The 12195-nt window shown below is 34.2% G+C and overlaps 1 protein-coding gene across 3 annotated transcripts in view; it reads left to right on the forward strand.

Moving 5' to 3' along the window:
* The window catches only part of LOC111511853 (xaa-Pro aminopeptidase ApepP), a 296974-nt gene extending 285229 nt beyond the window's left edge, over positions 1 to 11745 (forward strand). For all 3 annotated transcript variants that reach the window (XM_074179519.1, XM_074179513.1, XM_074179526.1), the window contains exon 10: positions 6936 to 11745. In XM_074179519.1, coding sequence (XP_074035620.1) covers positions 6936 to 7127 — 192 coding nt within the window. In that variant the 3' untranslated portion in view covers positions 7128 to 11745. The remainder of the gene's footprint in view (positions 1 to 6935) is intronic.
* The last annotated feature ends 450 nt before the right edge of the window (positions 11746 to 12195 follow it).

Here is a 12195-nt window from a genome sequence, read left to right on the forward strand (position 1 = left end):
TAAAACAAAAACACTAATGAGATTTATGTAATTGTGATTTTTCACCGACAATACTTTGTAGTTGTGGATCAATTTTACTTGTACCAATTATCAAAAGAGATTTGAGATGCTCATCGGTTAATTGGGATCTGTAAACATTCTTTGTGTACTTCATCTTGGAAAACGTTTTCTCACAAAAGTAAGTAGTACTAAAATCAGAAAACAACCCACGAGCAAATTAATGCAAATTATCAAATTGTTCCAGTGGAAGACTCTTATAAAATTCCAACAAAGATGAATTTTGATATTTGTTGTTAAGCATATCACTGCACCATAAATCAATAATTTCCATTTGGACTTCCGGAGCCAGGGTTTCAATGTCAGAATCAAAAGGATTTTGAAAAAGCCTAATTTCATTCGCAATGACATCAAAATCTGAAGAACGATTATCAAAATTTATCTTCAAAGCACTCAAAGTTTCGATTGCAAAATTGACGGGAAATTCAGTCTCTGTAGTGTGGCTGAATATTTCACATGTTTTAAAATGTGTGAAACATTTTTTACGTAATTGCGATTGAAATAGTATTATTTTCTGCCTGAAGGATTTGATATTGGTGTATAAATCAGGGAGAAGCTGATTTTCTCCTTGCAATCTCAAATTCAGTTCGTTCATATGATTTGTCAAATCGACATAGAAGGCTAACTTCCACATCCATTCACTATTTTCTAAATTGGCAAAAGGGCGCTGCTCCTCATTTAAAAAAAAAATCGATCTCTGCTCGAAGTTCAAAAAAGCGCTAAAGGACTTTTCCGCAACTAAGCCAGCGTACGGCAGTATGATATGGTAAATCATTTTCTCCAATCTGTTGAATAAACTCGCGGAATTGTCGGTGATTTAGCCCAGTGGATCTGATGAAGTTAACAACTGATATGACTGGTTTTAGAACTTCAGACATATCCAAACATTTTCCGCACAAGGACTGTTGATGAATGATACAATGTAAGACTAATGGTTTTGAACCACCATCATTTTCTACAGCCTTTGATACAAGTGCAACCACTCCTTTATTTTTACCATACATATTTTTGCCTCCATCAGTTGTTATAGACTTCAAATTTCTCCATCGAAAGTTCTTTTTATTAATGGCATTTTCAACTCTCTTAAAAATATCTGCCCCAGTTGTCGTGCCGTGAATACTATCAATATCAAGAAGTTCTTCATACACTTCATAGCTTTTATCTACTCCGCGAATAAAAATCAACACCTGAGCAGTATCTGACACATCCGTTGAATCATCCAATGCTAGAGAAAACCACTCATGATGTCCATTTTTGTCAGACAGTTGAGATGATATATTTTCTGCGATGTCTTGCACCCTCCGAGCCACGGTGTTTGCTGACAAATTGACACTTTTAAATAAATTTACCTTTTCGGGGCATATTTCTTCGGCTACTGCAATCAAGCATTCTTTTATCATTTCTCCATCGGTGAATGGTTTGCCACGTTTTCCGATTTCAATAGCCACACGAAAGCTGGCGCGAGTTTTAGACTCTTGTTCAGTATTCGCTTTGGTAAACAAAGATTGCTGCGATTTGAGTCCACGTTTCAAAGCTTCAAATTTTTCCTTCCGCAAACTTCCTGTATACTTGGAGTAACTTTGAAGATGTTTGGATTCATAGTTTAGTTTAATGTTATAGTCTTTGAGAACAGCTATGATTTCATTACAAATTAAACATAGCACCTTATTACTGGATTCAATCACAAAATAATGAAAGTTTCATTTTTCTTGGAACGTTCTGCATTCACTGAAGATTTTTCGCTTTTTTTCCATACTAACGAATCACACATAAAAACAATAAGTCAAATCAAAATACTTTTATTGACGGGTGTTACTTCATTTTACAATAGACAGTCTCGCTTTCTTCGCCTTTCCTACGCAGACTAACTCGCAGTTGCGCCGCTAGCCTTTTTATATGCAATTATTACTGCCATCTCGAGGTGATCGGAATACACTAGCTAGAACCAGAACTTTCTCGAACCAACGCGGTAGTTCCAAATATTTAATTACTCCTAATGCCACCTAGCGGGTAGCTGAAAAAAAGTGGTACATAGTACCACTACTCGCCACTAGATGTCGTTAAGTGTCACAATACACAATAATGATTGAAATGCAAAAGAAGCGTAAGTTTGCTTAGGTCACGCACTTTGCGACTATCCTAGTCTAGAAATATAGTTAAGGGCAGAAATTGGCCCTTGGAACAAACTGAAAAAATCATTATGGCCCGAAGGCTTCAAAGTTTGGAGACCCCTGTTCTAAACCGTAACAGATACAAAGACAAATAAATGGGAAAAAAAGGTAACTGTCATCGGAAACAATACAGTGGTCGAAGAAACTTTACGGAGACTCTCGCCCTTCTCGAGTTATACGGAGAAAACTAAAAATGCTGTTTTCCGAATTGTTATTTCGGAGAATATCAAAAAATGGTAAAGAAAATGTTATTGTGTTCGAAGTGTATTATGAATATGTAATTATAAATATTCGATAAAACGTTACGTGTCAACATGGCTACCATCAACTTTTTTTTCAAATACGGGCCTGTCTTTTTGATTACAGATATTGAAAAAGCGATAAATTCACCGTCCAAGGTATAACGTTTCATTTGAAATAACCACCAACTGTGAACAACGTCCAACATGCTTTGGAGGATATTACAAGCTACCCTTTCCGACGTGGACCTTGCCAGGACGACAAGGTCATCTGCATAAGCTTGCAGATCAACTTTTCTTCTGTGGAGGGCATCAAGCAGAATATCCATCAGGAGCGACCACAAAAGGGGAGATAGTAGGTACCCCACATTGAGGGCAGTCCCTGGTGACCCTGAACCTGATAGCCTCGCCTTGAAGAGGCGTAGTTGCAGTTCTGTTTACTGGCATGGCATAGATCCAGCCAGTTATGGTCGATTCTATACCCTTCCTAGCCAGAGACAATCCTATAGATTTAGGTAGTGCATTGTGAAATGATCCTTCAATATCAAGAAATGCAGCAACCGCAATCTCATTGTTGTCAAGGGATTGGGAGATTTTCTCAAGCGGTTGTTTAATGCTGAATCTGTCGATTTGCCGGTTTGATAAGCACACTGGTAGTTATTCAGGGGGGGTGCTTATAATGCTACCCTCCTGATGTGTCCATCCAGTATCCTCTCAAGCCCTTTCAGAAGGAAGGATGTAAGGCTGATTAGTTGTACCGATTTGGGGTGTGGGTCTCTCCGGTCCACTTTAGGTATACAGCGTGACTCACGGTCGATGGTAGGCTAGACGTTTCTGGAAAACGCAAAGCATGATTTTTCTCAAAATTTCACCTCTCACATTTCCTTACCTGTTCTATCGATCTAAAATATTTTCAGCATTGCGGCGTTGCCACTTCCGTCAAAAAGTCCTAGCAACTTTATTTTTTTGAATGGAACACTCCGTATATCAATACATTTTTGGAATCGCTCTGGTACTTTAATACTTTTTTGTCGATAATGTCCTATACCTATCTCTATCTGTTTTCGAGATAAAAAATGAATTGTGCTAAATATGGTCCAAAACATAGCCTTAATTGAAATTAAGTACATCAGTACTCTCAATTCATGAAAAGTTGATATTTTGATGATACTTTGGACAAACTCGGAATATTCAAATAAAACCAAGAAATTGACTCCATATCATACAGGGCGTGCTAAAATTACTATTATTTCCATTGTGCATAAAAGTAGTAAAAAGTTCATTTTTTCAAATGAAACTACCTGTATATTACTCGGTAAATTGAAAGATGGTGAAAAATGCTTCAAGTTGATGTATCATGTCCCTATACCTAAATCGTCAAGTTTTCTCAATAAAGTCGCTTCTTCTAGAAACATTTTTTTTTAGAATTTGGATTTAGGTAGCAGTGGAATTATCAAGCTTATAGCAGTTCGGTTACTTTTATAAGTAATTCACAAAGAGTTATCGACAGTGTTTCGAATCATCTTCCAAAATGAATGCAAATATCGATTATTCAAACGAAGTTCTTATGAAATTATTTATTATACACATGAACAAAGTGATCAAATTATTGTCAGAACGTGTAAAAAATTCAACCAAATGTATCCTGAATTAACACCAATGAACGAGAGGAAGTATGTACAGTTACAAAATAATTTCCTTAACTATGGCTCAAAGTTTCCAGGGAACAACTGTACCAAAAATCAGCCATTTCTAGGTAAAAATAAGATTTAGTGGGCTAAAACATGTGAAAGTACAAACAATAACAGAATAGGATGATTCAAAATAACAAAATTGTAAACAAAATATCACATTTTCATAATAAATGCTGAAAATGTTATCCATTACATTCTAAACACTTCAAAATATTTTTTTGTACGCGACTTGTGGTTACTTTTTCAATTTCCTGGGGATCCAGATCTTCAATACTCCGCACTATTCACCGTCGCAATTCTTCTTTGGTAGGCACTGGAGTACTGTATACGCTTTCTTTTGAAACACCCCATAAAAAAGTCAAGTGGCGTGAGATCGGGTGATCTCGGTGGCCAATCCCACGGCCCTAAACGCCTAAACCAACGATCGTCGAAGAGTTCGTCAAGTTTCCTGGAAACTTCCTGGGTGGAAGGAGCTGACGCTCCGTCCAGTTGAAACCACGAATTCCTATATTCCTCTAAAGACAAATTTTCAATAAAATTGGTTACAGTCGTCCTTAATATTTGGAGATATCTCTCTGAATTCAGTGTGTCTTCATAAATAAAAAAGCTAATTTTATTGTTCTTCAGAATACAGAAAACATTCAGGTCAAATGTTTCTTGAAAACCCATTTCTTTTGTAACATGAGGATTATGATCAGTCCAAAAATGTTTATTCCTTCTATTGAAAATAACATCCCTCGTAAATTTTGATTCGTCGCTCCAAATTATTTTTGACAAAAATTCCCAATGTTCCTGTATATGAATCGAAAGAGATTCACAAAAATGCATTCTACGTTCGAAATCTTCTGCTTTTAGAGCTTGAACTTTGGTAAACTTATACGGATGCATTCCGTGATTTTTCAAAATTCGCTGTACTGAAGCATGTGATACACCTAAATCTTTTTCTGCACTGTGAATGGAAGCTTCTGGATATGCATAAAAATATGCCAAAACGTTAACAGTATTGTCCTCATTTGAAGTAACAGGTTTTGGTAATGTTGAAGGCGCTTTTAACATGGAACCATAGTTAAGGAAATTATTTTGTAATCTTACAAACTTCTTCTCGTTCATTGGTGTTAATTTAAGATACATTTGGTTGAATTTTCTACAAGTTCTGGCAATGATTTGATCACACTGTCCATGTATAATAAATAATTTCATAAGAACTCCGTTTGAATAATCAATATTTGCATTCATTTTTGGCGATTTTTTGAAACACCGTCAATAACCATTTATCAATTACTTATAAAAGTCACCAAACTGTCATAAGCTTGATATTTCCACGGCTACCTAGAAATCAAATTCTTTAAAAATTATTTTTTGTACAACTGTTATTGAAAATCTCTTTGATAGAAACACTTCAATCAGAACACCTACCAAAAAATCATTTAGAAAAGTTCACACATGCAGTTCGTGCTGTTGGTAATATTAAATCCCTGTGAAGTTACTGACGATAACGAAGTAGTATTCAGTCCAACTGTAGAAAGTCCTTCATAACATAAATAAAATGTCACTTTCAACACTTGTAGGTAGAACGTGAATAACTATTTTTCCACAAAAACGGCTTTATTAAGAAAACTTGACGATTTAAGTATAGGGACATGATATATCATCTTGAAGTATTTTTCACCATATTTCGATTTATCGAGTAATATACAGGGGGTTTCATTTGAAAAAATAAACTTTCGACTACTTTTAAGCACAATGGAAATAATAATAATTTTAGCACGCCCTGTATGAAATGGAGTCGATTTCTTGGTGTAATTTGAATATTTTGAGTTTGTCTAAACTATCATCAAAATATCAACTTTTCATGAATTGAGAGTACTGATGTACTTAATTTCAATTAAGGCTATGTTTTGACCCATATGTAGCACAATTTATTTTTTATCTCGAAAACAGATAGAGATAGGTATAGGACATTATTAACAAAAAAGTATTAAAATACCAGAGTGATTTCAAAAATGTAATAATATATGGGGTGTTCCATTTAAAAAAATAAAGTTGCTAGGACTTTTTGATGGAAGTGGCAACTCCGCAATGCTGAAAACATTCTAGATCGATAGAACAGGTGAGGAAATGTGAGAGGTGAAATTTTCAGAAAAATCATGCTTTGCGTTTTCTAGAAACGTCTAACCTACCATCCACCGTGAGCCACGCTGTATATACCACAATTGCTACCAACCAATTGGGTGGTATATAGTTCCACACCAGACTAGCTCTATACAATTTTGTGAGAATAGATAAAATCATTTCCAGTCCGTTTTGAAGAGGAGCTGGAAATATACCATCCTCTCCGGAAGATTTGAAGGACTGAAAAGACTTGATAGCCTTCTTTGCGACGTCCCAATCTGTTATCAAGAGTCAGATTTCCGGGAAAGTGGTTTTTTATCAAAAGCTCTAATGTTGTGTCTTTTAAGCAACCAAATTTCAACAGTCGGCTCTCTAGAGAGAATCTTGTGAATTCTTGTGCTGCAAGGTGAATCAGAGATAATCTCACAGAGTATCAGATCAGAATGTTACAGATCAAACATAAATGGAAACCATTCCGTATTTTCATTTTATTAATGAGTTTCTCATAAGTTTTCAACTTTCATTGTTTGTTATTGTTACTATTTTTTCATGCTTTTCTGAAAGTTGTTATCTAATTCAATTTCCACTAATTTTTTATGAATGCTTCACAAAAGAGGTCAAATGTCAACGCAAAACTGATTTATTATTCATTCATTTTTCAGAGGAAATGGTTAAACAATTACAACGAGCAGGTGCGACAATTGGTCGGTGCTGAACTTAAAAGGCAAAACCGAATGGATGGATTTTATTGGATGATGGAAAAAACTAAATTCATTCCAGAAAATGGTGGTAGAGAGCTGAACAGAATCCAGAATTTCCTTCTGACTGGAATATTTATACTCTTCTTCGTATAATTGAATAATGTGAAGACTTTTCAATATTTCACAGCACCTGTTTTCATTACTATTATCATAAAAGCACAATCTTTGTTCAATCATGAGCAATTAGCAAATCGGAATCTCCACTAGCAATCTTGGTATGAGGTAGCCAACAGTGATAAATTGAAGAAAGTATTGATATTTTCTGGTTTTTTGTACTACATGGGTGTAATAGTTCCGAAACTGTTTGAAATGTCAACAAGAAATATGTCCCGAATCGTAAAAGTCTCATCGTAAATAATTTCGAGCAGAAAACCATTCTTGAAAACAACATAGAACATAAAATATTCGTTATTTGATAATTTTGATATACAGTCATTTCAGGCAAAAACTATCCTTTCGAAAAATTTGACTGACGATATATGACAGATTGTTTCATTTTTTCACGTTCAGATGTGTATGATCACGAAGTAATTATTCACCACAAGAAATGAAACGCGTACTTATTCACTTACAAGGTAATTGCAGACGTTTCGGTGACGTTTATCATCATCTTCTTGACGATGAAAACTACCAGATAATAACAATGGAAATCGCACACTAAGCTACTAGTATGTTTGAAGGTGATTGACAATCTTTTATGATGAAGGTGGCCGTTTGGCGGGAGTTGGCCATTTTTCGCTAGGTTATGGGTTTCCATATGTTGTGTATCTCTACGCCAGTTTGGCTGAATACATTGTTTACAACAAGTATGCGGCTTCTTCGAATTTTCTCCTGAACCAGTGTTCCTCTTTGTGGATGATTTCAGCTTGAGCCCACTTGATATTATGTTGACCAGTCCAAACATGCTCTGCTATTCCGGATTTGCTGGTTTCTCCTCGCTGTGTGTGTTTCTTGTGCTCAGCAATGAGAACTTTCAATGGCCTCTTAGTTTCACCGATGTATGATTCTCCACACTCACAGGGTATCAGGTAAATGCAATTCTTGGAATCGCACTTCGCGTTTGGTGGCTTGGTTTTCGTGAGGCTGCTACGGATAGTTTTTCCGGATCTGAAGCAGGTTCTGATGTTGTACTTGGAACCAATTCTTCTTATCATCTCCGATAATCCTCTGATGTAGGGAAGTGCAAGCACTGGTTGTGACGGCTTCTCTTCCTTGCGAGGCTCCTGCTGTCTTCTAGCCAAAGTCTTTTCTACCATCGCTTTGGAGTAGCCATTCCGTTAAAGATCATTTTTGATGATGTCTAGTTCCTTCTCGAGACCTTCCTTCGTATTACAGAGCCCAAAAGCACGGTCTAATAGAGTCTTGATGATTCCTCTTTCACTCGATTGATGGTGGTTGGATTCGTGGTTCAGATACTGTCCCGTATGAGTGGGTTTTCCGTATACAGATGTTTCCCACTTAGTGTCGGGCCTCTTCACCAATACGTCTAAGAATGGCAATTCGTTATGGGCTTCCTTCTCCATTGTAAAAGTGATGGAAGGCGTCTAGTTCAGTATTCTCATGGTTCCCATGGTTTATTCTTCTTCTTTAATTCTTGATTCTTCTCTTTTAGTTATTTCAGGGATTTCAAATCATTTTATATAATATCAGACAATGGAAGTTCGAACTAATGAAATTCAAGATACTAGTAGAAATGTCAAAATAGTCTGCTATTGTTATTCAATTGTGCAATATAATTGGTATTGTCTCGTAGTTTTCAACAAAATTATCGTTTTCAACTGTACACAAACCTTATCTTCATTTAATTCAACTTCTTTCAGAGAATTTTCATTAAAAAATTATCATTTTATCTGAACAACAAACTCAGATATACAGTTTGGATGAGTACACACTGAAATAGGCATCATGAAAAGTTTTTTTTTTAATTGTACGATTAATTATATTATATTTATTTATTTTTTATGCAATCTTGAGAATGGCGTTGGTAATTAAATCACAATAAGAACATATTTTCATTGAAGTATTACAATGACTCATTATATCAAAGAGATAATGAGTCATGATAATGAGTACTGTTGATAATCTGTACTCGCAATTAGCGTAAGGAGTCACGACTAATCAGTTTTTTCTAAGATGAAAAATATCAATTTCTTTCATTTAAACTTTAATAAGTAATATGTAATAAATAATTGAGGTATAGTAAGTAAAAGAATATGTTCCGAAAACTATATTGTTTAAATCTGAAGTACGAATAATTCCTCTTCACACTTTTAATTTTATATTTCACAATCGAAAAATTTCAACGTCAGAAATAATATCCAAAAACGTGTGTTTTCTCTTCAACCTGGATCTGACACTGTTCCATATGAGAAACAGAAAATATTTTTCAAAAACTGAAAGAGAAATATTTTAGGGCGAAAAATTTTTGGAAAAAGCACCTTTCGCCTTTCAATTTCTTTATCATTGTTGAGCCAGGAAGAAAGGAAGAATGTAATTAGATCCATAGAAAGCAAGTAGTAAATCAAAAGGAATATTTCCAATTTCTCAGAAATATTCTACGGTTTTCTATAAAGCGTATGAATTTGCTTCCACAATGGGGAATGTTCCTCAATTGGGGATATTACAGCAAATGCAAGTTTGAACAAAATAAAGTCGAGTTTGATTCATGAGTTTTTCAAATTCACTTCGAAAATTATCCAAATTGGTGTTTCAAATGTTGGGTTTTAATTTTTGAAGGGATTTGTTATAAATTCACATTTTGGCAACAGCGCCTATATCAAGTTGAAATAATTTATACGTACCTAGATATTCTACTTTAAAAAAGGAAAATTATCTTTATAAATCAACAATTAAGGCAAAATATAAATTATAGTTCAATACTACCTCCACACGCCACGTAAACAACAGTTGTTTTGTTATTTATTTATATAGAGGAAGATAGGTTAGGTGCACAAAATGTCATGTCACAGAATGTCTCGGAACTCGGGACATAAGTAAACAGAACAGCACGCGTCTGAAATATGTCATCTTTGTTTGTCTCATACAGGTAACAGATTCATTGTCCTTTATTAGCAATAACCGATGTTGCCAAATGGTGAAATAGAAACGAATACCTTTAAATGTTGAACGCATTATTTCATTCCTCTTTTTTAAGTATTTAAATAATTTTTTGGAGAAAAAGGTTGAAATGATAAGTTTAAAATGCGTTGTTTTAGAGCTCTTATATGAAAATTACTTGATTTTCGTCAGAAGAGTTTCAATTTCCAATGTTTGAAAATTGGAGGTGGCGCAGATATTTCCTTTTTTCTCAGTCAACTCCCGGCTTAAAATAGTTTAAAGTACTTTTCCTCCATATATTCAAAAAGAAAGTGTACATTATCAAACAGGCAGAAATCCACCAAGAAGCAATAATTCTCAGTATTTATTCTTCATTTCCGAGATGTAATTGGCTATCTGAGACATTCACAAGGTTCAATTACCCGACGAATATCAAATTATATAACATGGTGATATTTGAACTAAAGTACTATCAACAAGAATCGTTTATAACTAAAGAGTCATATTTATTAGCAGAATTTTGCCTTCTAGACCAGGGTTGAAGAAGCCTTCAATAAGTCCTATGGAAAAAATTATAACTTCTGTACTTGCAATTTCTTCACATAACCTCAAAATTTATGTGAAAAATTCAAATAACTAAGTTTTTGGTTTTATAATTTTATATATTTTTTTTTCATTTTCTACGAAATTCGGTGAAATCTTACCTTTTTATGTCCTAAATACACTGTAATTTACTTGATTTGAAATAATAATTTTTTCACCAAAAAAGCACCCTAATTTTCAATCGAAAATTCTCGCGTCGAAATATCAGTTTTTTTTCAAAAAGTCCGTGTGCTTTTTGTTCGTTGGATTCTTTACTTTCTGATGGTGTAAAAAAATATACATTACTGTAGTAAGGGCCATGAGGCCTTCCACGTGGTCGTGGCTTGTCTGAAAGTGGTTTAACAAAATTCGTATTAACAATATCATACTTGTCGAAGTTTGCAATGAAATGGAAGATTTTTGAAATTTTTCTTTTGCAACTACACATTAACACATTGATTCAGAGGAATATCGACACCATGTTTCAACTCATATTCATCCTAGATTCTGTGATCTCCCAGACAAGGCTGCTTGTACAGAATCGCACTAAGGAACGACCGATTTTTTTATAATATGCGGCTGGGTGTAGCAACATTTTTCAGATGGAGTGTAGGGACACAAATTAGCAGTTTCTTCCGCCGTATCAGTACACGACATTTTAAAAATTTTAAACTTTAAAATACTACATTTTTACACACCACAGGCGACCGTAGTCAATCCTAATTGGCCAGCATAAGGAGGCTTGTTTATTTTACCCAATAGATTAAAATGTGCATGCTTTGATCAGGCATGTATCTTTGTTTGGGTCACTTTGTTTGTTGGATGGATACAGTTTAGTTTTCAATTATACCTAATTATATAAATTTCAAAGTTACTTGCTTGTCAAATTTTGCTTATATTATCATCTTGACTTTATGTTTTTGCAGCTCACCTTCCGAAAGTAGATACTTATTGTAAATGTAATTGATTTTCACATGGAAAACAATTAAGAGGAGCATTCCGCTTATAGCATCAAAATGTATTATTTTTGTACTTATTTATTTTTGTGAAAATATATAACTAAATAAATGAATGTACTTGATTTTTTTGTGCACATATTTCGAACACAAGATGAAAATGTGAAAAGTTCCAATGACTTCAACTTCAGGGATCGAGGTATGTTTTTAATTAGAAACAACAATGAAGTTTGAAGAAATATTGTGAAAATTAAATATATAGATATAAATATACACATACAGGGTGTTAATTAAGTATGTACCATAAATTCAACAGACGATTCTTTAGGTAATTTTAAGACGAAATATTCATATAGATAGATAGATAGATAATTTATTGGTGTTTTATATATTCATCAGTATTTACACAAGTCAATATGTACATATAATTAAAATTAGTATATGTCAGGCATCTATTAATATTTACATAAACAATAGATGCTTACAATTCATAGAACAAGTTTTTTTCTTTTTTAATAAAAAATATTCATATCCTATAAGTACATCTGAGTTATGACGACGAGCAC

This window comes from Leptinotarsa decemlineata, unplaced genomic scaffold (assembly GCF_025532065.1).
Source record: "Leptinotarsa decemlineata unplaced genomic scaffold, Ldec_3_MD MMD2_P_RNA_scaffold_14, whole genome shotgun sequence".
In the NCBI taxonomy this organism is placed as follows: Eukaryota; Metazoa; Arthropoda; class Insecta; order Coleoptera; family Chrysomelidae; genus Leptinotarsa; species Leptinotarsa decemlineata.